The following is a 24,973-nucleotide window of genomic DNA, read 5'->3' on the forward strand; positions in this document are numbered from 1 at the left end:
CCAACCCGGGGGTGGGAGTATCGGCTGAACCATCCGACAACCTTGGAAACTCCCGAGGTCCAACCCCGGAAGGTTACCCGTGGACCAGTCAGTACATAATAGTATCTGCGCCTCATCCAGCAAATTCCTGATTAAACCTAATAATTAGATATAGCCGGCTTGTACATTGAAGAACGTTACCTAAGAGACAATGGTGGGCCAGGTAGCCGTGTCTTATCCAAATTTGTGCCTGCAAAAATAGGAAGAAGTTGGGCACCATTGGTTTACACAGCCAGGCCAAAGGACCTTTTATTGCTTTCTCCTTGTCGTTTCGTGTTTTCCTGTCACCGCTTAGGGACAACAGCCAACCACAGTGTTCAAGGTCCCTGCAACTCTAATTGGCTGTGCTGTGAGGCTGCGCCATCTTCGACTGTGAGCGCAAAGCCACACGGCTGTGCAAATCCTAGCTTCGTCAGATGCTGAGAGAGGTTTCCCTCGAAACAAAGTCCTGTATCCGTACTTTCTTATTCCGTTCGATATAATCACCGCTGCGAGAGCAAGAATCATGACCCAGTTCGACTTCACTGGAAGTGAGACCCAAAGGCGAGGTTGGGACCAGTGCGATGGTCTTGCACCCAATGAGCAATCTGAACCCGACCCCAAGAGACAATGCATGGAACAATCATGGACAAACCAGGAAGCCTTTCTGGATCAATACTCATCATTTTCCAATGTTGCCCCAATAATACCTGCTCAGGATCCTGGAATATTCCTCAGCTCGGAGGACTTTGAAGATTTGGTGCCTGCTAGCAACTTGGATCTTATGGATTTCTTCAACGTCAAAAATGAAGATTCTTCAAACCTTGTGCAGAAATCCTCCGGTTTTTGTCTTGAAACTCCTCAAGCTCCAGATCCAACCCAATACCTACCTACGCCAAATTCTAACTACGACTCTCCTGAGGTGCGGTCGAAAGTTATTGCCACCCCCGGTACACTTTCAGAAAACGTAATTTCCACCCCCCAAAGCTTTCTTTCTACGCCTTATGATACGTGTTTCGGCATGGTCAGTGATAAATCCCCATCCGCACCTAAAACACATCTGAAATCTTTAGATCATCACGAGCGCATCTTGCCATAGCTTACCTGATGACACCGGGGTCTTCCTTCCAGTGAACATCCAAGTAGTTGGTGACATTTTGAAGCTGTTTGGCGGCAAAGCCAATCGCAATGTTGGTTTATTGAATTTACCGACACTGGGAAAACTCATGCGGGAGTTTACTGTCACCTTCTCCGCCAAGTGCGAGAAGAAAGCCAAAAAGGACAAGAGGCAATCGCTGGGGTATCAAAATACGCCGGTGCATATCATCATATACGGACTTCACGAGGATATGAATGAAATTGGAAACGCTCTCTCCGAGGGTGGTCTATTTCTCCAGCATCCAACTGAAGGCGAGGCCTCCGTGCCTTACAAAAACTCACAGTTTTTGATGTCCCCAGGGACCGAGATGCCGCAAATCAAGAACTTAGCCAATGGATCCCTTTCGACAGTAACAACAATGGATCAATGCTCGGATGAAAAATGGGCGAGTGAAGTATTCCAGGCTTTCGAAACTGTGGATGGCCCAGCCGAATTTGACCCTGTTGAACCAAGCCCGTGCTTGAGGACAAAGCTCAAAGAGTATGTGAAGTGGCCGTGGTCAATCTTTATCACTCTACTAATAACTTAACAGGCATCAGATCAAGGCGCTTTCTATGATGACCGAAAAAGAACGTGGTGTGATCGATGAGGCAGATTTTCCATCTCTATGGGAGATTCATCGCGACTTTGACGGTAACGTCAGGTAAGTTTCCGCAGTCTTCATAAATGACTTTCGGAATCTTACCAGATCTATCTCAACAGGTATCGACATGCTGTCATTGGAATAACACAGAATATTCGCCCGCAACCCCCGGCTGGAGGAATACTGGCCGATGTTAGTTATACCTTCGTCATGACCTTGTCAAGATCTTCTCTTACACAAAACAGGAAATGGGGCTAGGGAAAACACTCAGTGTTCTGGCACTCATTGCGTGGTATCTGGATGGTTTGCCTTTAGAGAGGACGGGGCCGAGCACGACGACACTTATTATCACGACCCTATCTAGTAAGTCTCCATGTGTTATTACTTGAGTATTTCCCACTAACATGAGAAGCGATATCCGGGTGGCAACAACAAATTTCAAGGTATTATGGCTTTTTTTCACTCTATAGTTCTTCACCGACTGACCATTGAAATAGACATTTCGGGCGAGGGCAGATCCGCACAGTTGTCTTTCATGGCCCCCATCGACAAAAGCTGATACCTGCACTATTCAGCCAAGACATCGTCATAACAACGTACGATACCTTGCGGAGTGAATGGTCAAATGACGCAGAAAATAGTGTCCTCTTTTCCAACCCAGAAGGATGGGCTCGGGTGGTTCTTGATGAAGGTCAGGCTTGTATTGCGTTAGAGAGAGTCATATGTGAGTCTTCGGCTAATTATTGGAAATTTAGCACATCATATCCGCTCTCATACGTCCCAAATCTTCCAAGCTACATGCCAACTTCGCGCTCGATATCGTTGGTGTCTTACAGGGACCCCAATTCACAACAGGTTAGATGACTATGCAGCACTAATTTCCTTCGTTCGGGTATCTCCATTTACCAGTCCACATGGAAAGGCCGTGTTCGCGCAATGGTTGGACAACCCTGTACATACCGACGGCAATAATGCACTGGGCATTAAACGCCTGAGAAAGTTGGTTGCTGCGACATGTCTCCGACGAACGAAAAGCCACATCCAAGATCAACTAAAACTACCAGTACGCGTGGAAAAGGAACACGTCGTTGAGTTGGATTCGGGAGAGCGGAGTATCTACGATTTTCTGAAAGCCCGAGCTTCTTCCCTCGTCGTGGGAAAATTCACCCAGCGCTCCCAGATGGACAAGGCCCGTTGGGGAACTATGCTTTCTCTAATCGGCTTTTTACGGCTTATTTGCAACCATGGAGAACAACTGCTACCTGGCATAGCAACGGGTTTATACCACAGCCACACCTTATCGGCTGTAGATTTTCGGTGTGATACAACTAACTTTGAACTTGAAGGATTAAACGATTCTCCAAATAGCCTCACGCCTGATCTGCCATTGACACCAGTACAGCCAGGTGTTGAGACAATCAAATCTGATTATCGTCCCTCGTCAAAACTTAATGCACTATTAAGGAACCTTCAAAACGAGCAACGCGACAACAGTTCATCGATATTCTCGCCTTTGATTGACTCTAGGATGCACTCCACGAGAAAGGAGCCTAAATTGTTCTCCTTTAGTTCGCATCGATCGAAAAGATATTGAAAAATGTGCAATCTCCCCGAGAATGCAGCTTCGTTGGCCAGCTTCTGCTGCAGACCAATGTGCAACTGGTTGAATCTCGAATATAGTGCCTGCACTTCGGCTGTCATACCCATTGCAATCATATCCGACAATAGTGGTACAAGTTCATCCTCATCAGGGTTATTGATTATCTCAATCGGTTTCAGAGGTGCTTTGGGATGGCAATTTGATATATGTCGGGTGCATTCGCTCGAGGAAGAAAACCCTAATGTGGAAAAGTCGCATGACGGGTGGTTACATTTGTATGCGCGATCATGAACTGCGCAATGCGCTTCACGAGCCGATTTTGTCTGGAATGATATCTGTTGGGACTGACAGATATGGTACTTGCACCTGAACAGACGGTCCCCGAGAAGAAGTAGAAATCAAGAAAGATGTCGCTGCTAATGACATGTTGATTTTTGGTATTACTCAAGGCTTTTATTACGTATCTATTGAACAGGTTCAAGCCAGGAAAGTAGAATAACAGATTTAAATATAAGAGCACATCCCTTCCTTGTCTTGGATATATATATACGCCGGAAGCAGTGCCATCAGTTCTATCACGGGAATATTGACATATCCACATCAAAAGCCATTAACATGAACAGAACGTGAACAGAACGTTAAAAGAAAAATTAGACAACATCCAGTTTCAAATATCACCACCTTCAACCACAGCTATAGCTATAGCACATCCACCAAAAGAGAGCCACTATTTCTCTCGGACCTCCTCGATCTCCTGGCCACTGTCACTGCTGAGACCGAGCTCGTTCTTCTCGGGTGCAGCATGATCGTTGGTATCCAAGCCCAGGTCGCGAGACTGCTGGACAATCTCCTCAAAGCTGAGCTTGGGCATGGTGGCGGCAACTCTGAACGGCATCTTGCCTTCCACATGGGCTTTGGCGTAGATGATGTCGATCTCCTCAAGCTCACGACCGGCAGTTTCGACATAGAAGAAGAAGCCGAATATCAAGCCGAGGAAGTTGAAAAGTGCGAAGAAGAGATAAACACCCCATGGACTTTGGCCAGCGAAAAGGGGCGTGAACATGACGACGGCGAAGTTGCAGATCCAGTTGGTGCAAGTCGACGCCGCCGCACCCACAGTACGGGTACGGAGGGGGTTGATCTCGGGGGGGTAGATCCAGGGCAGCGGCAGGAGAGTGAATGCGAAGAAAACGATAAAGAGGAAAATACCAACGGCGGCACCCTTGGCGTTGTTCTCGTTCTCCTTGATCAAGCAAGCAAATGTGATAACAAAACTGAGGCCCTGACCCAGGAAACCAATCAAGTATAGGTTGCGACGGCCAACTCTCTCAATCATGAAAAAGGATGGGATAGTTGCAATGGCGTAAACGGTAGCGAAAATACCACCCATGATGAGAGATAGGTATTTCTCCATGTGCAGGTTTTCCTGGAAAAGTAGGGTTGAGTAGTAGATAGCGGCGTTACAGCCGGTGAACTGCTGGAAGAACTGGCCGGAGCAGCCAATAAGAAGACGCTGGAATTCCTGCGTCTTGCCGAATGTGAATACCGCCGTCCAGCTTGACTGCGAGCTCTTGGAGGATTCTACGTCCGTCTTCAAGAAGTTGAAGTCGTGAAGGACTTTATCGGAATCGGGAGTGGTGCCATTGAGCTTAGCGAGAACTTCGCAGGCCTCCTTGTCATGTCCTCTGCTCACAAACCATGAGGGGGAATCTGGAAGCAATAAGGCACCGGTGGCGACAATCAGAGCAAAGAAGATCTGGAGCGCAATAGGGAATCGCCACTGAACAGTATCGGCGGCGTGTGAGAGACCAAAGACCACCCAGTAGGCAATAAAAGTGCCACCAGCGATCATGGCACCTTCGAAACAAACCAGGAAGCCACGGTTGTGAGCGCCGGAGCATTCCGATTGCCACACAGGGATCGTGGCCGTGTTCATTCCATTTCCAATGCCTGATACAACACGTCCGATGACGAACTGACCGACTTCCCATTTGCCAGTAAAGCACACCGTTGTAATCAAAGCACCGACGATCAGCACATTGGCACCGATAAAGATGAGGGTGGTGCGGCCGAGTTTGTCGCCGAAGAACATGGAGAACAAGGCGCCGAAGAAACAGCCCAGCTCGTAGCAGGATGTGATAGCACCGCGGATGACGTTGATGTAGTGTTCTTGTGCCGCAGTCGGAGGATCGGGCATTCTAATGATCGGGAAGGAGTTTACGAACTCGTCGCCGTTGAGCAGGCCAGCCATCATGCCCTGGTTGTAGCCAAAGAGCGAGAAACCCATAACAGCGGCGATGGTGATGCTCAGGCGGAGCGACCGACCACTCAAGCCGCTGGTGGTCGTCCACATGTTGACGGTGCAAACAAAGTAAGAACCGTCAGTGTGGGGAGGCGGGGGTGAAAAAAAGTTGGGGAAGAACTAGTATGGAGAGATAACGGGGATGAGCTCGGGGTAGAGGAATTGGCCATCTTATAGTAAGCACCTCCATGGCAAATTTAGGGTAACTTGAAATTTCGGACTTATACTCAACCTTGGTACCCCGAAACTGGAAAGTCCACCGAAGGCAATGTGGTTCCCGAAGCGGAGAGACGCGGGACTCTTTCTACTTGGCACTTGGCGGGAGACTTGGCGGGGTTACATGGGGCACATGGCTGGGGCACCACTTACGGGTGGGCCTTGGCGGTGACACTTAGCAGATCCACACGACCGGTTGCAGATGACTAATTCGGAAACCCAGGTGACGATTTTCAATGTCCAGTATAGATACAGCCTGGGGGTGTGCCTGCGTTATTTAATTCCACCATACTTTAATCTATGTAGTTCATTTTAATCCCCTGTCTTTAAAATGATATACATATTATGCATACTCACGTTCTACTGTTGTGATATAATATCAGCCGCCAAGGCTGTTTCGCCCCCACATGACGTCGGAAAACTCTTGGCCCCCACATGTCGTCGAAAACTTTTCGGCGCTAGACAAGGTTTACCCAGGTTGGATCAAGCTCCGGACCAACAACACTCAAATCCATTGCGGCGCGGGACAAGGTACACGGACCGGTGCAATCTGGTTCACTTTCCTTTGTTTCAACCCGGCTTTCCGACCTCGCCGTGGGAGGAAGTAGCACGTGTGATCGGGGCCGACTCGGTATTGCCATATCCTGTCACATGAGAATGTATTGGTAGTATCCATAGATCATTATATGAATTCATATTCAACCAACGTTTTCCGGGGAACAGTCGTTCGGTCGTGGTTCCTGGGGTATCCCGGGGGCCATCCCAGGGCCAGTGCTTTACCAGGGGATACATATATCCGTGATATATATTCCGTACTACCGTGACTTCCTGGTAGTGCCTATAATTTTCAGCCTCGGCTTTATCTTCTCCCCACGCCAAGAATTGCAAAATCTCAATCCCGCCCCTTTTTAATCTCGCGTAGTAGTTATCCATGGATAATAGTAGGGTTATGACGTAGTTAAATGCGGTTTTCAATATGTAAACAGCCGAATTCCACCCGAGGGCCCACAAACTTTCTGGTACCATGGATTTACTTGTTTGCCTTAAGCAAAACCCTGGTGGATGAAAACGGTTAAACTAGAACAAGCAATATGGAATATTCCGCTTTCAGGAACGAAGCGAGCTTACATAATATATGTTACCGATCACATTGGGTCTCGGTAGACTTTCCAATAATCTCCACGGGCGCGCCGAGAATGACGAAAGTGGCGCTCGGTGGTGCGGGTGAATAGTAAAAATGCCTCACCACCAAATCAAAGACAAAGGGTAACAAATGTTAAACATATAGGGCGACAAAGAAGGAATTATAAAGCCACAGACGGGAACACACCAGGGCAGGCACAATATTCCTGATGGCCGACCATCTAGGGGTCGTATAGAATAACTGCGGTCGCGGTGACTGTATCTCCATTTACCAAATGTCGCCAGACTTTCTAGATAGGATGGACTGTGACCTTATTATCTGAAGCAAGATAAGGATTTGCAGGATACATACGAGACGTAGTCGCCCAACTTGCTTCAATCAACTAGGTAGCCGATATACATTGCGGTCCGGGATTGGAGCAAGCGCAATAATACCTCTCCGAGAGCGGCAAATTACAAATTACAAATTTGAATCTCTCTCCACAGTTTCTTCCAACCACTTTATACCTTTGACCCTTTGGTGTGTCGTTTAGCTGCTTGGGGAACTCTCTGGTGCTCACGCAAAACTCACGCTAACCTCCATGTGAACTATAGCCCCCACTTCTTTATAAAATATATATTGAATATGTCGTCCTATTGTGATCTCCACTTTACAATCCAAGCGTCTTCTTCCTACCTCGTAGCTGTATATTGGACTTTCAATTATGTATGTTGTGGACAAGAAGTCCAGTCGCCGTTGTGGGCAGTCCACAACATCAGCCTCAAAGGCAAAGCGTAAGAGAATAATTTCCTACTCGCAAATCATCCAAGTGCGAGGGTCGAATGTATCACCTATATCAAGGCTCGTAGAGTGTACAAGTGCAATGAAAGAGTGGATGGAGCAGAGTGTCACTGGAACAATGGTCACCTATTGGGAAACATCCTACACTCTTGTGAACTCGTGATACCTTCCATTCCCGTAAAGTCGTGACTGCCGGCAAAGGTAACTCCCAGCAAAGGTAACGTACCTTTGTGAACACCCCATTTTTACCTCACGTGGGAGTATGTACTCCGTTCACAGCCCATTTTCCTTTTTGAAAAATAATAGCCCCCTGCCTCCCCGCTGCCGGCTTGGCAGATGCTCCGCCTTCTCCGCGTGTAGAACAATTGCTGCACCTGTTCTCTCCGATCCCAGTTCTCAATGCAATGGGATTTCCATGGCGATGATACTTCCAAACCACAATTCGCATTGATCATTGGAATATACACTGATAAATACCCAAAATGAGAAAGGCTTTTCCCTCTTACATGGCGTGATTTCAAGCATCATCAACCTCAGAGTCGAGGTGATCTTACAGCCTCCTCTCCTTATGCTCTGATTCTATTCTTATTTTATTCTAGCCTTCCCCTACGGAGGTATTCCGACCCCAAGAGAGACAACTCCTCTTTCTGGGAATCAATTAAATCAACACATACAAATAGCTTTTTCTGCATGAAACACAAAGAAGATTATCAGACAGCAGTCACTTCAGAACCAGACCCAGGGGCGGGGTGGGAATGATCCCTACGGAGTACGGAGTACGGAGTACGTATCTGCTATATGTCGAGTCCGAGCCGCCCGGGCGAAAATCTATACCTTATTGGCGCGTCTACAGGACTTCGTACTTACCGTCGAAGCTTTGAGCCTGCGTTGACTTCACCCCTTACAGGGGCTACTAGTCAACAGCGCCACGAAGAGGCCTTAAGCGTCGGGAATTTCCATCCCCAATTGGCACATATTGTGCTTTTAAGTCCGGAAAATGAAGAACTTGACAAAGGGGGAATCCATGGTAGTCTATCCCATTTGAGTCGACACTTCCTTTCCGCTTCCCATCCCTGGTAGTCCACCTGACTGATTCATAGTGGTATCGTTTATTATCGTGAGCTAGTATTACAGAAGTCTTTGGAAAATCCAAGAATTTCAGTCGCAGAAGAGCTTTTAAAGCATCTAACCATATCACCCGACGTGTGGCGAAGGTATTAACATAATGTAGGTGATCGTTAATTAGAAATAAAGCTCAGATTGTGTACATGTTCATTCGCAAACAGTGGGACAAAGTCCGCGGAGGAGTACCACGATGGCTTCTCCATATTATCGTCAATTATCTTCCCGTTGATTTGGAGATTCACGAAGGTGATATTTGTGATCGGTCGCTGTCGATCGTATCCGAGCAGCAAAGAAGGACTGGCATGGTCACCTTCGTAAATGAGGTCCTTGACCACCACGTTTCGAATTCCCCGACCAGGGGAAGTGTTGTACTTCGTATTGTACATGATACGGAAATTTATCAATTGGCCGAGCTGAAAATTTTCCACGCGAATATCTTCGATGTGGACATTTTGAATGAGATTTCCATCACCTGCATTAATAGCAATACAGCCTTGGTACCCAATTTGAGGCTCATGGTGGTTGAGAATGTCGATATTTCGGATCGTGACGCCGTCCATGACTTCCGGGTGCGGCGTGTTCCCATGCGTCCCCACATTGATAGGATGCGCATAATCGGCCCACAGTGCGGAGTTTTGCACGGTTATATTGCTTGAATCCCCATAATAAGCCCAACGGTGCTGGTAGAGTGCGATGTTGTCATCGGAGTTGCGCATGAAGATTCCATCTATCAAAGCATCACGACAGCAGAAGAGATCGATTCCATCTCCATTGCCTTTGGACGAGAAGGCGCGGATACCCAGGATATTGACTCCCTGACTCATTCCCGCAGTCACTGCGTAACCATTGGGATTGAGAATAACGACGTCCTCCACCGTAATATTGGATGAAGATTCAATGAGCACAGCTCCTGATGATTTGGACGCCAAGATTCCTCGACCTTTGATTGCTGAATTCGACACATTCTGAAACACTACTTGGGCATCGAGGAACCCTCCTCCAGCCACGTAGACCGTCTTGCCCGATGGAACATACAAGGTCCCATTTGTGATACCAGCGGTCCCATTATTGACGCCAGGCCCGAAGTACAACACGTCAGGGTCATTGACATGCGTCACCTTGGTCTCAATGGGATTCATAAAGAGCTGTAGGGTATCAAAAATATTGTCATTGATTTGAATCACAAGGTTGCAAGGCTGTTGCAGCGAGAATTGGATCGTGTTGTTGATAATTTGAGGACGGATTCCGTAGGAGTATGGTCGGACAACGCCGGTGCGAACAGGTGCATGGTGGTAGGTAATGGCAATTTCAATCGGACCACTAAAATCAAACATGCCAACAGAAGTGTTATGCTCGATGGAATTGCCCGACGTTTCATTGATTTGGGCCACTCTTGCTTGGAATGGCTGGATCCAGTGCGGCGAGCTCTGGGGCGGCGTGACCTTGATGGAATATGCGTCCATAGTCTCTACCGCGGATGGAATAGGATAGGTTCTCACGGCATTATGGCCAAAGTTTGACGCTGTCGTCATAATGGGACAACTCAGAATAGCAAGATACACCATGCAGAGGTGTACTTTGGTAGCGCTATAGATCAAATGTTGTAAAAACATGACGCATGTGGGGGTATGGGTGGATGAGGGGATGAATGAAGTCCCAAAGGAGGAGATGGTCACAGAGAGGACCTTCAAATTCAGTCAATGTCTAGACTTATTATATAATATGGCAGTTCTTCCAGAAAAGAACTATCAACACATAGACAGGGCGGGAAACCCCCGACTATTGCTCCGGTTAAATTTCCCTAGCTTTTCCCCGCAACCTATAGCTTCGTGGCATAATATTACAAGCAGACGGCCTCCGTCACTATAGCTTACGGAGGCGCGGGAATACCGTTGGATTGAAAAAGCAAATGCTCCGTAGAGCTAGGAACTTGGCGAATTTCTTCGCAGCAAACTAAATGATCCGACTCCAAATTGGGGTTTTGATCTCCCTTTTCTTCTACAACTGAATGCAAAGTGCAATACGTCTGGTACGAGGATCGCGGCGTGTGGGATGTGATTGATTTGTAAAGCTCTTCACGAAGAGTAACGTAAGGATCACTAGGGCATCTTCCCCGGCACTTGACCCGTCATAGCTCCCAGGGGTAACTTTGGGTAAGACAGCTTACACCGAGGGGAAACCCAAAATGGGTGCTAATATGGGTATGTACCTGGGTACTGAATGGAAGCTCCCCAGCGGAAAACTCTCCGAGTATTTCCCCGGAATCCCTTTGCAGGATAGAAGTACTTGTGCGGTAAAGTTTCGTTCGGACTCGGACTAAGTACCGGATACCCCCGAGGTCATCACAGGAATAAAAAATATTTAAGGTTGAGGTAGGGGGCATAATGGAAGAGATTATATATCCCTTCTAATGAAAATTATATATTTAGTAAGTGTCCTCGTGACCAGCGTCTTCTGCACCAAACAAGACCTTGTCATTCGTAACCCGATCATTTCGGGCTGGAATCCGGATCCGTCCATTATTCGGGTGGAAAATGAGTATTTCATAGCTACCTCATCATTTGAATATTGGCCGGGGTTACCAATCTACCGATCCGTTGATCTTGTGAACTGGGAGCTATACACACATGCTCTGACACGGCCTGCGCAACTACAACTGTACGGTGTTCCCACATCTGCAGGTAAGGACCCACATCTTTGTCCTCAACTATGCTCGGATCTAACGGCTGCAGGTGCCTGGGCACCGTCCCTTGGCCGCATCAATGGCAAGTTCTACCTTACTTCCATGGTACGATGGACTTATGATCCTGTGGCCAAAGTGTGGCCGCGGGCTTTCTGGATATTTTCGGATGACCTGCGGAACTGGAGCGACCCGATCTGGTCTGACCCCTGGGGTATCGATCCCCAGCTTTATCAAGACCCAGCGACGAACAAGGTATACCTTAATCTGATGTCACCTAATAATAACATCGACAAGATTTGGGGGATTTATCAGTGTGAAGTGGACATAGACAGCGGCCGATGTATAGGCGAATATCGCTCACTTTGGAACGGGACGATGCCACCCAACGCCGCAGCTCGACCAGAAGGACCGAAGATGTTCAAATCCGGCGATTGGTATTACTTGCTGATTGCTGAGGGTGAGCCTTTGTTTCCTTTCTTTGGTGGATTTACCTCTTACTTCTAATGCAGGGGGCACTGACGAACTTCATCGGGCCACCATCGCACGTTCAACTTCCCCAGAGGGCCCATGGGAATCAAATCCAAACAACCCACTGCTTTACAATGGTGCGTATGGCTACGACAATCTCACCGTCCAATCAACCGGTCACGCAACCCTGTTCGACACTGAACAAGGAGACTGGTACGCGGTTTTCCTTGCTCGGCGAAATGTTAACGGCACTTCTCCTTTGGGCCGAGAGACTTTCCTTTGCCCGGTAGCCTGGAAGGATGGTTGGCCAATTCTGAATGAAGGGAAACCGATCCTCCTCAATGATCCTCAAAAACCGGGTTCGTCCAGTATTGCATTAGCGCCTTTCCAGGATAACTTCGATAAACCGGCATTGGACCCATCTTGGTATCACTTGCGCACCCCGTACTCGCAGACATATATTCTGGACCACAAAGACCCATCCAGTGGTGTGGTATTGGATGCGAATGTCTTTTCCCTCAGCGATCGTGATGTTCCTGCTGCTATTTTGCGAAAGCAAAGGTCGCTCAACATGACATTCTCCGCGGAGATACTACCGTTTGACGGGATTCTAGGGCCTGACCAAACAGTTGGAATCAGTTCCTACCTCAGCGAGCTGCAGCATCAGGATATTGGGCTCACGGGTTGCAAAAATAGCACAGGCATGTGCATATACACCTCCTTTCTTAATAATGAGACAACAAAGGTATTGTTACGAATGACTTATTGGTAGAATCTAGGGGCTAATGTGGGGTATACAGTATGATGAAAGTCCTCTTCCAACATCCAACCTCGATAATATGACGTTTCATATCCGAGCGGAGCCTCTACACTACCAGCTGGGGTACAGTGTTGACAAAGCTTCCGTGTCATGGATAGCTTCATTTCCATCTTCCTGGATGGCAACTGCACCACCATACTGGTTTGTCTTCGAAGGGGCAATGTTCGCATTGTTTGCGAGTGGGAATGGACGACCATGGCCTCCTAATGCACCAAAAGTCGGTTTTCGGAAGGTGAGGGAAGTCTGCTTTGATGAGCATATCCCAGACCACGAAGTATGGTAGCGATATCGCTAGTTATACAAGATGTAACAGCTTTACGTTGCTTTCATTCGCATCGGCCAGGGATACTTCAGATGCATGAATTCCAAGTCTCTGAATCTCATTAGGAGAAGGAAAGTCAGGCTCAAAATTTCTAACTTGCTGGATAAGGGATCTAAGAAAAGCACGAGGCTATGCTTGGCTGGAAGGCATTTTGACCAAAATGAGTTTGGAGGTTCTTGGATGTGTTTTGGAGGAGAAATGGGGAAATATGGGGGGAAGGAATATATGGCGGTGTGGCGGTCGAAATAGGCAGGGGGTGCATCAAATGAATGTTAAGTAGAATTAAATGCTTCGGATACCAAGCTTTGGATCTCCAGAACTTTCTAAGCTTTGGAAGAATGTGTTCCCATGTGAGCTTTCACCTCTCCGTATACAACTTATATCCTCAAAAGCCCTAACTAGAACGATATATATTATACTAATTTATCCTTATACTTACTACATTTACTACCCGTACTGGCCTTTTTTACCCTACAACACTATTAGCTAAAGAACTGGGAAATAGTAGCGTGGTAACATACTAGTAATATTATAGTAAACCGGTATTAATTACTATTAAATGGTAGTTCCATTTACACTGTCACATTTGCTCTGCGACCATGTGAGCTCGGTCCCCAGTCGCAGTGCGAGAAGGGCTTCTGGCACCTCGTCAATATCGCGAAGATAGTCATTTAGGCGATCCAACAATTTGGTCGTGAAATATATCAGTTAGATTGCGGACGCGATGGCCCTAACCACGGTCAAAGTTTCTGTCATCTTAGCACCTTGGGGAAACATAGAGGATGAAGCTTATCCAAGAATACAAAGGGGGAGCGGCGTAGATTACATGAGGCGTCAGCTTTTAAAAAGCAAAAATGAGGCTTTGAGGCTGAGCCCAAGGCGGAGTCGAAACGCAGGATGATGGAAAGGCACGAATTCCTAAATAGCCAATAGGAAGTTGGTGGTTAGCGCCTTCATGGATCGCTCACATGTCTCTGCATTTTGCTCAACGGGATTCTTTGTTGGAACGCCGCTATAGGGATGGACAAAAGTGAAGATCGATTCAAGGAAATTAGCATGACTGGACGGCATCTGCTGAATGGGAAGTGCAGTCGCGCTTGCGTCCACGGGGGAAATAAACAAATATGTGATTTAGCCCTGGAGGGTACATGCACCCATCTGCAACCAATGGGCGGTTTCTAAAAATGGGTTATCACGGGGGCGGTGCTTGGCCATTGCAATGGGGGGAACGGTTGACTGCTGCGAGGCGGTGTCAGCCTTACACCCGATGCCTTTTCTACTTCTGCCCTGTTTTCATCATTCGCTGCGACTTCAACTTGACTTGATACCGGTTGCATTCGAGTAAAGCGCCAAACGAGAACAGTTTTGATGGGCAACGCCTAATACATGAATCAACAACCACCCTAATCTTCTACTCAACAATCGGCCCGAATCGAGCGGGATTCGCTCTGGACCAACTGTTTTGTTTATCTCCTTCAGTCGTCACACGGTGTTCCTATGGATCCCCTTTCAATCGCAGCCGCCGCTGCATCTATCGGTGCTTCCTGCTTCAAGCTAGCAAATACAATATACGAATATGTAGAGGAAGTCAAAGACGTGGACCAAGCTATCTCACTTTTTGGAAAGGACTTGAAAACTCTGTCCCAAGCCTTACAAAACGTGAATACCGCGCTTAAGGACAACGCTGTGGCACTTACTGCCACCCTTGGGAATGATATTAAGTTATTAGATTCCTTGGAAGCATGGTGGGTTGACAATTATCCTCGATAGTGGTATTGGTATTGTTCAACGTCCGTGGCGGGCCTTTCGTTCAAGAGTCTGACATCAGGTCCTTATGATCCTAGTATAGAGGACTGTGGTGAAACAGTCGAGCGGATTGAAAAGATCCTCGAAGAAACACAAACCCATGGCCGAGTAGGCAATGTCATCCGCCGCCCAGCCACGCATTGGAAGCTCAAGGACAAGAAACAAGAGCTGGGGCTCCTCCGCGGTCGGGTTATCTCTTTCCACACCGCGATGAACATGAGCCTCCAAATGATCCATATCTGCATCATCCTGCATGTTCAAATCAACCAGGAAAGCCAGCACGATGATGTGCTAAAGGGGATCGACCAGCTGCGGAGACAGATCAAGAAACTCACAAAAATGGCCCGAGACAATGACTCGGATAGTGAAAGTCTACCAGCCACGGTTCAGCAGTGTCCAGACTCTGCTATTGCCCTCGATACGTCTGCTAGCACAGCAGTGGATGACATGCAATCTTCCATTCTTGGCGCCATGACCCAGGCCCCATCGGAGAAGGTCCAAGGGTGGATGCGAAATAGCGACAATTTCGAACCTCCGATTTCCAACCTGGCGCTCACTGAGATATCAGAAGGAGATGAAAAATCTACTATTGGTCCTTCTGTTTCCCTAACCAATGTGCCTTCCAAAGTCACCGACGATACTTCCACCCAGTCATTGTCTCATTTGGAATGGTCAAAGGCCGAGCTTCAAAGGTCTCGAGATCTGTCTGAAGCAGGCCGTCCTGAGTCGGCAAAATCACTATGCCGAAAGGTTATCCATCAGTCTGAATTTGCCACTGGAACCAATTCCCCCGGTTATCGAGACGGTATTTTGCTGTTGGCTGGCATCCATGAGGAGAACGGCGACGAAAGTGAAGCAAATGAAGTCTGTGAGCTGCTTCGTCCCCAAAGACGTATCGAAATGAGAAATGAGTTCAAGGAACTGCTCCAAGAGAAGGACCCAGAGGCGTGCATCGAATTTGCATTGAAGGAGGCAGCATTGTTACATCATATCAAGTCAATACGACAATATCGAGAATTTGTGAGCAAGCTGTCGTTCGATGGCGAATTTTTTGAAGCAAATATTCTCATCGTCCTTGCCGCAACTGGGAACAGCGTTTTGGTGCAGTTGATGCTGAGTCGTGGAGCTTCGCTAGACACGAAAGTTGAAATCAAGGACTCGGCGATTGACACAGTCACGGCGCTCAGTTGCGCTGTCCATTTCAAACACAAATATCTCGTTGCAACCAATCTCGAGTACTCACCGGAGTCTGCTGCAACAGATTTATCACTTGTGGATCTCGAGAGAACCATTTTAAACTGTGATATTGAGATGTTACGCTTGATCTTTGGCCATATGCCAAACCATTCATGCGCCAGGGACATAACGAATGACTGCATGAAGAGGGTTCTATCGGGTCGTCATTTTAAGATTGCCGGATTTCTCTTTGAGAACGGTGCAAGCGCTACTATTCAATTTGATAAGCATCATACGATGCTTCGACAAGCAGTTGAGTCCAGTGATTATGAGTTGGCTGAGTTTCTGTTGAAACATGGAGCACCATCCCTCGCCGAGGCGAACCTGATGGATGGGGTGCCTATTTTATTTCCGTGGGAATATACTAGAGGATTGGTTCCGTCGAAATGCCTACCTCTTCAGAGGGCAGTGGTCAAGGGAGATTTGAAGATGACGAGCCTCCTACTCAAATACGATGCAACTCGATGTTTGTATCCCATATCCAAAGAGCCTGTCTCAGATACGCATATGACTCCAAACTTTGACCCGGTCGGCTTTGCAGTTAAGAACGAATCCTTTGAAATGCTGAAATTGCTGGTAACGGAAAGTGCCCATATCTCGTCCTTTGCCGCAGAATTAGCTATCCAGTCTTCATGGGTGCCAGGTATCGATCACTTCGAATCTATCAATCCGTCATACCTCCCTTCCACCAAACTCCAAACGTTGTGGGAAGAGGCAGCAATATTAGCCATCAAGTCACAATCACTTGGAAAGCTTCAACAGTGCATTACAGAGAAAGTGCATGTTACTCGTCGTACAGTCCACGAGGCATGTTCAGTTGGTTGGGCGACTGGGTTGAAGCATTTGCTGTCCATTGATCGTTCACATGCCGATGCCGCAATCTTGATAGGTGGCTGGACTAGACACGATAACACCGAGGTTCTCCAGGTCGCATTAAGCTTTGGTGGAGACCCTAATTATGAACAAGATGCCCCACGTCAATTTCCTTTAGAGGAAGCAGCAAAAAAGGGACGCTCACCAAACGTGAGCTTCCTGTTGCTAAATGGCGCGCGTGTTGACAAATACCACATGAAAGACCCATCAATGAGAACCGCTCTTTACTCGGCCGTCGAGAATGCTAAGGAACATGGTGATCTAGTTTGGTCGGGGCACTTACAGGCCATTTCCCGTCTCGTACAAGCAGGTGCAAGCAAAAGCCTAGTGACAGTGAAGGGAATGAGTGTGCTTAATCCCAGACGCCGCAAGATCGCAGCGGCCCTAAGAGGGGAATATTAGTCATGGATATGAGGGCAGATGATCAGGCTTTAAATCAGTCCTAGCAGACCACATCCAAACAGGCGCTTTCGAAGACCACGAAAAGCATCATATGCAATCGAAATACAATAGCTCATTAGCAGATTACTCATTTGTTTTCCATCATGTTGTTGTGGCTGTTGGTCATGCTGTCTACCTTCCCATTGGTCAACGCTCGCTTGTATTCCAGTATTAGTCAAGCATATTAAATGTGACTTCTTCCTGGCTTCTTATCCCTGCTTCTATTTCCATCGTCTTATGGCATGAGCGCGCGATAGCGCGCATCATCGGTGTTCTCTTGGATTAGACCTAGGAGCCATATTTTATTACCCAACTTAGTGTACACAAAGCCGATAGAGCCGATCCGACGCCCTCGATTCTATACTAGAAATTCCAATTACCCTCCACATCTGTATTAAGCAAGCTGTCAAAGCATATAGTATCGCTCTCTTGGAAACATCATTCTGTAAGATCATTCGTGGACGAATTTCCAAGCGCTGGAAAGTGACAGCTCGTGAATTGCAAAACAGTATTATCCACTCCGATGGCATTGTCATTCATAATCTCACCACCCATATTGGCGCTCCGATGCTCTTGGATTCCAGAGGCAGACATCGACCCCCATGTAGGTCCCGTGGTAGTTTGATGAAGGTGATATTATTCTCCATCATTTCTCGAAGCGGCACTGTGGTGCGAAGCTGTCGTAGATCAGCCTTTGGTGGAAGCTGCTGAATACAGATGGCCACACACAGAAGAAGCCTTGTAATGACCATGGGGTGACTTCCTGAGACAGCCAAGACATCAATCGGGCTTTCTGTGTCATGTTCAGGTGGCTTCAGTAGGTGTGGCATCATATGTCGCTGAATTAGCCACCACCCTATGGAAGTCCCACCAACAACCCCTTGTCACGTCAAAAGCATAGAGTATTCAGCCTCAGTACGCAGTTGATACGATGAAAGGCACATTGGCTAATACAAAACGTCCGAACTTAGGAATTGAATGTCAAAGGCACCCATATCATGACACAGCAGTTCCTGAAAGCCGCGGTTTCGTGGGCCACGACCACTGACCCTGCCAGGGTTATCAACATGTCCAGCTCAAGCGCCTGGGGAACTTGGCCGTTCCTGACCGCCTACTCCAACAGCAAAGCAGCCCTGATCCACTACACCACGACCCTTGCCGCTTCCTACCCAGGCACAGTGCTCGCCATTGCAGTCAATCCCGGTCTCAATGACACTGGTATTATCCCCGAGACCCTTCGAGCAGCTGGATTCAACTTCAACGACCCAGCCCTGACAGGCGCTACCTTGGTCTGGCTGACGGCGGACGCGGTGAGGAGCCAGTTTTTGAATGGGAGGGTGGTCACGGTTGAGTGGGATGTTGAGGAACTGGTTGCCAGGAAGCAAGATATTGTGAAGAATAATCTATTGACGATGCAACTCAATGCAGTACTGGGGAAAGGCCAGTTTGCAGAGTAAGTCTTATTTCCACGGCTGGATAGAAGGGGGCAATGTTAGGTAGATAACCTACTAAGATTCGCATGTTGTTTTTATGCAATAGCGATGATAATTGTACTTACAGTCCCATGAAGTATTAGAAATTTTCATGCATTCTCCTTGCCCCAGTTCGACCTCTCTTTTCTCGCAAGTTATTTAATTGTATAACAGCCGTAGGGGCGATATATTCACTATATTCATTGTAACAACTTGGCCTTCTTCATTGATTGGTCCTTAATTAGTTACTTCACAAATATTATGAGTGAAGAGGTTTTCTCCCATAGACGGCAACCCTGCTCATGGTTAGTATAAGTACCCATGCCATTAAAGGAAATGGGTTAGACTATACGTTTGAACATAGGCATGCAACTTCTTATCCCGCAACTCATGCTTAACGACAGCATTATGAATCTTAGCCACATCCGAGCTCCAACCCAGCACCTGCGTGTATAAGCGTAGCGAATATGAATCGATGGCCTGCTGCAACTGCACTGCTTGATACTTCCCTAGTGTCTTTAAATGGGGATCGCGCGGCCAAGGCGAGAACGGTAGCGCGTAGACTGACAACCTGACATCCTCAAAGCCGGCTTCGATCATCCAGTCCTTCAACTTATGGTAAATATTTAGTTCCCGGCCGAGCTTCTCGCCGGCGAAATTAACGGCCTTCTGCCATTCCATGAGCGCAGAATCTTCCTTCAGGGAGCCATCGTCACTCTGGGCCCATACGGCACTCTCGTGCGATTCAAAGTAGCCCCCGGGTTTAACGTGGTCAAAGATCCGGCTGATAAATCTGGGCCAGTCGGCCACGCATCTGTTTAGTGTGTTAGAGTGGCTCTCGTTAAGATAGAGGACCGGTCGCATCGATATATACACACCCTGCTAAACATCGTCCATGGATAAAATCAAAGTGGTTTTCTTTGTACTGCCATTCACTTTCGAAATCCTCCACGATGAACTCGATATTTGGGGCCACCCAACTGGGCTGGATAGGACTGATGTCATTCCCAATCACGTGGGCGTTGGGGAATTTTCTGTCATCCCCGGTCAGTGTTGATACTAAACTAATAACGGCGGAAAATAAAGGATGTCACGTACTCGGCAATGTCCAAAGACCAAATGCCTGTTCCGGTTCCCAAGTCAAGAATGTTCTGTGGTGATGTGACAGGGGCATTGTGGAGCTCCCCTCCCAGTAGCATCAGCCATCTACACCGCTCGGGTTAGCCACATTCTTCAGGAGTGTCTCACTTCACTGACATGTGATGCGTCTGAAAGAACGGGAGTTTAGTATGCGAACATCTGATAGTCCTTGGGGTTGGTGCCTTACGATATCCATTCGATCCTGCTCCTCCTCATCATTTGGCATCCTAACTTGGTCAGTCTGCCCAGGAGCTTGTGCGGGAAAGGGTGAAAGTACATATAATTTCCCTGATCATAGGTCAGTTGGTCATTCAAACGAAACTTAGTCCCAATGGGTTGAGCAAGATGACTTACTGAGCGGCTACTGCAATACCGCCGACCATTCTCATATTCAAACTCGAGCACGCTCTCCGACAGGGAAGTGAGATCAGATAGATCATCACTGAATTCAACGCTTTCCTAAAGATCGAGTTTAATTTCCCGGGTCAGAATGAGCCACCCGAGTCTACATACGTCGCTAAAATTATCGATCGCAATTGGACCGGGCGCATTGGCTCGGGCCTGGGCGTTGACAGGGGTTACAGATCGGGGTTCCGATGGGCGATCGGATGGTGTATGAGGACTTGAAGACATTGTGATGCAAAGGGGGAAAAAACGGGGGAAAAAACGGGGTGGGGATTTCTGGTGGAAACACGGCCGAATAAATAACCCTATTCTCCTCTCAATATCCGGCTCGTCAACACAAAAACCAGTCTCCAGTCTCCAGTTTTTGGGTTTGTATCCAAACTGGCGGGTTCGCATTGCCGTTCGGCATTCGATGAGGGCCAATGAAAGTCACGGAAAGAAGGAAATAAACTCCACTCCTCATATGTTTCTTTGTCAAAAAGAATAACTAACTAGCTGCACTCTGTTAGTTCGAGTACAAAGTACTATCAAAGTTACTTGACCTCCGGTTCAAATTAGTCTCCATTTATCTTTCCCTCTCAAGGTCCTTGTCGTCTTTGGAAAATAATGAAGCCCGAGGCCAGGCTATATAAGTTGTGACCAACTCAGTACCGAGGTTTTATCGAAGCTGGTGAGGTCATCAAACCACTTCACTTCCGGAAGGAGTAGCAGTCATCAAATTATCTGGTATAGTGGAACAGTGTAAAACCCTCATATATAATAGAAGAGGTTACTTGGGATGAATATGAAATCGGGAAATGAAGATTCAAGTTATACTAGGTATGTAGTGATGTTGCTACCTAAATTAGGGATATATAACCAAACTAATTCCTCAATAAAATTGAAGCTATTGAAACTATTATATCTTCACGGGGTGTCGTTTCCCATCTCGCAACTGTTTTGGGCAATTTGATTAGCTCCGACTCACTGTTGCGCACAGGACATGGTTGCTCGAACCCATATGCCAGCTGAAGCAGAACCCCATCAGAAAATGCCTTCGTCAGAAGAGTGAAAACATATCTATTTCTCGAGTTAGTGAGAAGCACAAAACACGACAATCATGCGGGGCGTTCTTACGGCATTCCGAGTGCTCGAATGACAAGCCCTTGTGCATGTTCGATAGGAGTCCCTTCGAGAAAGTACTCCAGTGACACAGACATCACAAGGAACCCCATACTTTCCGTGAGGTCATTTGCTATACCCCAGTCCGATGGAACGGCGAAGATATCGACGTTGTATTTCTCCATTGCTCCCATGATACCACCTGGCCCGCCAAATTAACGCTCCTGCTGCACCACTCCAGCGTATTTCTCGTCGTCCACATCAATACCTTCACAGGAACTTCCCGATGTGTCTCTCCGGGTACTTCCCCTCCGGCTATGTTTTGGTAAACTCAATGAGATCTTCCACAGAGTGGATATTGTTGGGTTTAGGCTGGAATTTTGGAGATCAAGAATGAATACAGAGTCGTTAGTATGACACCACCCACAAACGTTCGAATAAAATTGCGATATAGTGAAGTTTCCATAAGCCCCGTCTTGTTCTCTGAAGCTGTTCCTGGAAGGGGAAAAATAAACATCTGATGCGCGTAGATTCCTACCTAATTACACAGAGACGACAAGGAGAAGAAACGAAAAGATTTAGGTTTTGGGGTCTACGTTTGTGTGCTCCAAGGGGACATAGAAAGAGGAGTCTGGAATTACCCCGCCTGAAGCACTGGCTTCCTGCATCGGGCTCATATAGAATATAGTGATATGTGTTGGCGGTCACGTGACTAACATGTGAACTGTCATGTGACACTCCGGGTCCCAGGACTTCAGTGAGACTAGTAGTTAGATTCTCTCCTCCCTCTCTCCTCTAGTCAGTCAATACCAGAAGATCAATACATTGTATTTTATTCTCTTCATAGCTTCCTCTCCAAGAATATGAAATGGATCTACATGGAGTCAGGTGCAGTCAGTCAGTGCAGCTTGTTCCTTACTATCTAGGTTGCTGTATTGGAACATGTATTCAAGTATTGACATGTCCAAATCCTGTATTATATGAGAAATGCCTCCGTCGAAAGCACAAAATTCTCATAATTGAATAATCCATAGTGCAGCAGACATGCCTAGTACCTACATGAACCTTTTCAGGGCATGTTTGCTGTTGCCCAAAGCGAAATTTGGACTGTACGATAAATCCCCCTCGATATGCGCTAGTATGAAGCCAAAAAGCTCGATCTCTTGTACTGGTTTCCGTAGCTAGACTGGAGAGAGCAGATCGTGGCAGAATTTGAATACGCAAGTCATTATTACCGGGAGCTGGAGGTCTCACTGCGCATATATTTGGTGCTAAAAGCGATGTTGAGGGTTTTGAGTAAACTTGGTGAGTTTGCTCCTGAGAGCGTGGATTCTCCTAGAATTTCTGCGGGAAAATGATTCGGATCCATTTGCTAAAGGGGGGCTGAATTATCATTTAAAATAATTGGAAATGATTGTTGATAGTTTTCTTCGTTGCTGATCTATCATGTTTTTCTTGTTGGTCTAAACATTGTCTCCTAGGGTAACCTAAAGATGACATAAACAAGCCTTGTTAATTGAAACCAGCCTATTAGAAGTCGGTGAGTATTTTTAATTGTACATATTGCGGAGTCAATCACTGTAGGCAGATTAATTAAACAAGGCAACAGTGTTGTTCCCCACCCCCATTTCATGCTTGGCGAAGCCGGGGGCCATGAAACCAGTTGCTTAAGAAATAAAAGACTTCGGTTTCTGGATCTGCACAAACCTCATATTTTCTTATTCTTTTGGAAAGCCAAGAAAAGAAAAATCAAAGTCAAAATGTGCCAAAGAATGTGTTCCTCCATTAAACACCCGTTCTCTAGAGCTCGCAAGGCACAGCTCCTTATCTCGATGATTTCGTGGCCGTTCGCTCTCGCCACCATCTTTACGACTTGTTATAGCCCTCACGCATGGATCCAGTTTATTGCAGTGAGTCTTCTTCTCCTTATAAAAGAAGGCCATCTAACAATTCGAAGATGACGATTTCTAGCACCCTGCCTGTATTCATGCTCTTCATGTATCGCAAATCCGGAAGTCAATCTTATTCGCTCATCGAAATTGCTATTGATGGGTTGATGGCTTTATTCCTGGTCGCGGTATACATTGCCGGAATAGCCATCCTTGCTGCTCACGACATTAGCAGATGGGCTTCTCCCTGGGACTATCGGCTTGCTGTCGGTATTCCGCAGATCTACTCCAACCTCTCATGTATCATCCTCGGGTAAGTCGGTTCCGCAGTGTTCAATATCACCTGCTCTGTTAAATAGACTAACCCCGCTAGTGCGCTATATTTGCGCTGCTTTGCCCAAGGGTACTTACACCGATGCATCAAGCCTATGCTCAAGGCCGGCGGTGTTAACTACACCCTTTGCGCAGCCTGTGACCAATCCGTGGATGCTACTATGACCCATAGTGAGAATATTACCGTGACGGCAGCGGAACAGGAAAGGTCATCTGCCTCGACAGATACCTTTCAGTGTTTGTACACTGAAGATGTTGAATCTCAGCCGTTGCTACCTGAGAGCCCCTTGGGCGACGAGGGTAAGCAGACAACTGGCATCGTGACCAAGAACTGAACTTTTAACCGGAAGGTTCGTTCTTGGAGTGGCAAAGTTTGAAATGAGATAGTGTGATACTTCTTTGTCTGTCTGAGCCTTGACTGGATTGTCGCCGGGCTGCTAAGCTTCGGCTATGCACAATCTAAGACATCGGGAGGATTTAGATCTAGACTGAAGCGATAGGACATGCATGTTACATCGATGGTGACTTGCTTTTTTTTTTACGATGAATGGTGGTCTTTGGGTTCTTGGCGTATGATGACTTCGATACGATTATGTTAATACTCAAAGACCGATTAGCCGTGGCCGCTCACGTGCCGCCAATATAGTTACACATAACCACAACGCATGCTTCATGGCCAGTCCGTATTGTGGTATGGTGCCATGACACGCACTATATATATCGGAGCCTGGACTATCTGAGCGTAATTCTCAGATATAGTGGTCTTTTTGGCCTAGTGTGTAACTCGCCAGTCCAGGGGCTGGTTGTAACATGGGTTATTTTATTATTTGTTTCAGTCATGTCACTCACCTTATCTTGCACTGTTCCGTGCTCACTGACCGATGAACGTACTTCGTGATTGCGCAACCCTTACTGGGTGGAGTGGAGTGGTTTGTTTATTTTGATAATACATGCCATCATACCTGCCCACTAAATATATAAAGTATAGTACATATGAACACAAGAATTTTCACATGCATACACCAACGGCCATCAACACGCCTATCTTCTTTCCACT

At 47.1% G+C, this 24,973-nt stretch overlaps 10 protein-coding genes across 10 annotated transcripts; 6 read left to right on the forward strand and 4 right to left on the reverse strand.

Annotated features, from left to right (window-relative positions):
* Positions 1–544: 544 nt before the first annotated feature.
* Positions 545–2,785, forward strand: N7455_007752 (Helicase C-terminal; the record flags this gene model as incomplete). Its single annotated transcript, XM_065605723.1, has 8 exons — positions 545–1,042; positions 1,092–1,657; positions 1,710–1,820; positions 1,880–1,952; positions 2,006–2,123; positions 2,173–2,203; positions 2,258–2,456; positions 2,516–2,785. The coding sequence occupies 8 exons, from the start codon at positions 545–547 to the stop codon at positions 2,618–2,620; spliced, it is 1,701 nt and encodes a 566-aa protein (XP_065460672.1). The 3' UTR covers positions 2,621–2,785.
* A 1,302-nt stretch (positions 2,786–4,087) lies between these two features.
* Positions 4,088–5,713, reverse strand: mfsA (glucose-inactivated glycerol proton symporter STL1; the record flags this gene model as incomplete). The annotated part of the gene is made up of 1 exon (XM_040958482.2): positions 4,088–5,713. The coding sequence occupies one exon, from the start codon at positions 5,711–5,713 to the stop codon at positions 4,088–4,090; it is 1,626 nt and encodes a 541-aa protein (XP_040811018.1).
* Positions 5,714–9,040: 3,327 nt separating this feature from the next.
* On the reverse strand, positions 9,041–10,459 carry N7455_007754 (putative endo-polygalacturonase; the record flags this gene model as incomplete). Its single annotated transcript, XM_040958551.2, has 1 exon — positions 9,041–10,459. The coding sequence occupies one exon, from the start codon at positions 10,457–10,459 to the stop codon at positions 9,041–9,043; it is 1,419 nt and encodes a 472-aa protein (XP_040811010.2).
* Positions 10,460–11,112: 653 nt separating this feature from the next.
* N7455_007755 (beta-xylosidase) lies at positions 11,113–13,181 on the forward strand (the record flags this gene model as incomplete). Its single annotated transcript, XM_065605724.1, has 4 exons — positions 11,113–11,128; positions 11,357–12,067; positions 12,120–12,823; positions 12,879–13,181. The coding sequence occupies 4 exons, from the start codon at positions 11,113–11,115 to the stop codon at positions 13,179–13,181; spliced, it is 1,734 nt and encodes a 577-aa protein (XP_065460673.1).
* A 1,536-nt stretch (positions 13,182–14,717) lies between these two features.
* Positions 14,718–17,537, forward strand: N7455_007756 (uncharacterized protein; the record flags this gene model as incomplete). The annotated part of the gene is made up of 2 exons (XM_040958432.2): positions 14,718–14,965; positions 15,065–17,537. The coding sequence occupies 2 exons, from the start codon at positions 14,718–14,720 to the stop codon at positions 17,535–17,537; spliced, it is 2,721 nt and encodes a 906-aa protein (XP_040811124.2).
* A 1,037-nt stretch (positions 17,538–18,574) lies between these two features.
* On the forward strand, positions 18,575–19,033 carry N7455_007757 (uncharacterized protein; the record flags this gene model as incomplete). Its single annotated transcript, XM_040958464.2, has 1 exon — positions 18,575–19,033. One exon carries the CDS (start codon positions 18,575–18,577, stop codon positions 19,031–19,033), a length of 459 nt encoding a protein of 152 aa, XP_040811110.2.
* A 342-nt stretch (positions 19,034–19,375) lies between these two features.
* N7455_007758 (class I SAM-dependent methyltransferase) lies at positions 19,376–20,821 on the reverse strand (the record flags this gene model as incomplete). Its single annotated transcript, XM_040958457.2, has 8 exons — positions 19,376–19,862; positions 19,927–20,082; positions 20,147–20,254; positions 20,306–20,316; positions 20,376–20,415; positions 20,466–20,476; positions 20,543–20,647; positions 20,702–20,821. 8 exons carry the CDS (start codon positions 20,819–20,821, stop codon positions 19,376–19,378), a joined length of 1,038 nt encoding a protein of 345 aa, XP_040811011.2.
* A 678-nt stretch (positions 20,822–21,499) lies between these two features.
* Positions 21,500–21,879, reverse strand: N7455_007759 (uncharacterized protein; the record flags this gene model as incomplete). Its single annotated transcript, XM_065605725.1, has 2 exons — positions 21,500–21,527; positions 21,710–21,879. 2 exons carry the CDS (start codon positions 21,877–21,879, stop codon positions 21,500–21,502), a joined length of 198 nt encoding a protein of 65 aa, XP_065460674.1.
* A 1,528-nt stretch (positions 21,880–23,407) lies between these two features.
* N7455_007760 (uncharacterized protein) lies at positions 23,408–24,441 on the forward strand. Its single transcript, XM_040958407.2, has 3 exons — positions 23,408–23,604; positions 23,652–23,896; positions 23,957–24,441. The coding sequence occupies exons 1-3, from the start codon at positions 23,455–23,457 to the stop codon at positions 24,249–24,251; spliced, it is 690 nt and encodes a 229-aa protein (XP_040811024.2). The 5' UTR covers positions 23,408–23,454; the 3' UTR covers positions 24,252–24,441.
* An 18-nt stretch (positions 24,442–24,459) lies between these two features.
* N7455_007761 (uncharacterized protein) lies at positions 24,460–24,814 on the forward strand (the record flags this gene model as incomplete). Its single annotated transcript, XM_065605726.1, has 2 exons — positions 24,460–24,486; positions 24,563–24,814. 2 exons carry the CDS (start codon positions 24,460–24,462, stop codon positions 24,812–24,814), a joined length of 279 nt encoding a protein of 92 aa, XP_065460675.1.
* Positions 24,815–24,973: the final 159 nt, after the last annotated feature.

This window comes from Penicillium solitum (assembly GCF_028829755.1).
Source record: "Penicillium solitum strain IBT 25940 chromosome Unknown utg000005l_segment0_segment0, whole genome shotgun sequence".
NCBI classification, from domain to species: domain Eukaryota; kingdom Fungi; phylum Ascomycota; class Eurotiomycetes; order Eurotiales; family Aspergillaceae; genus Penicillium; species Penicillium solitum.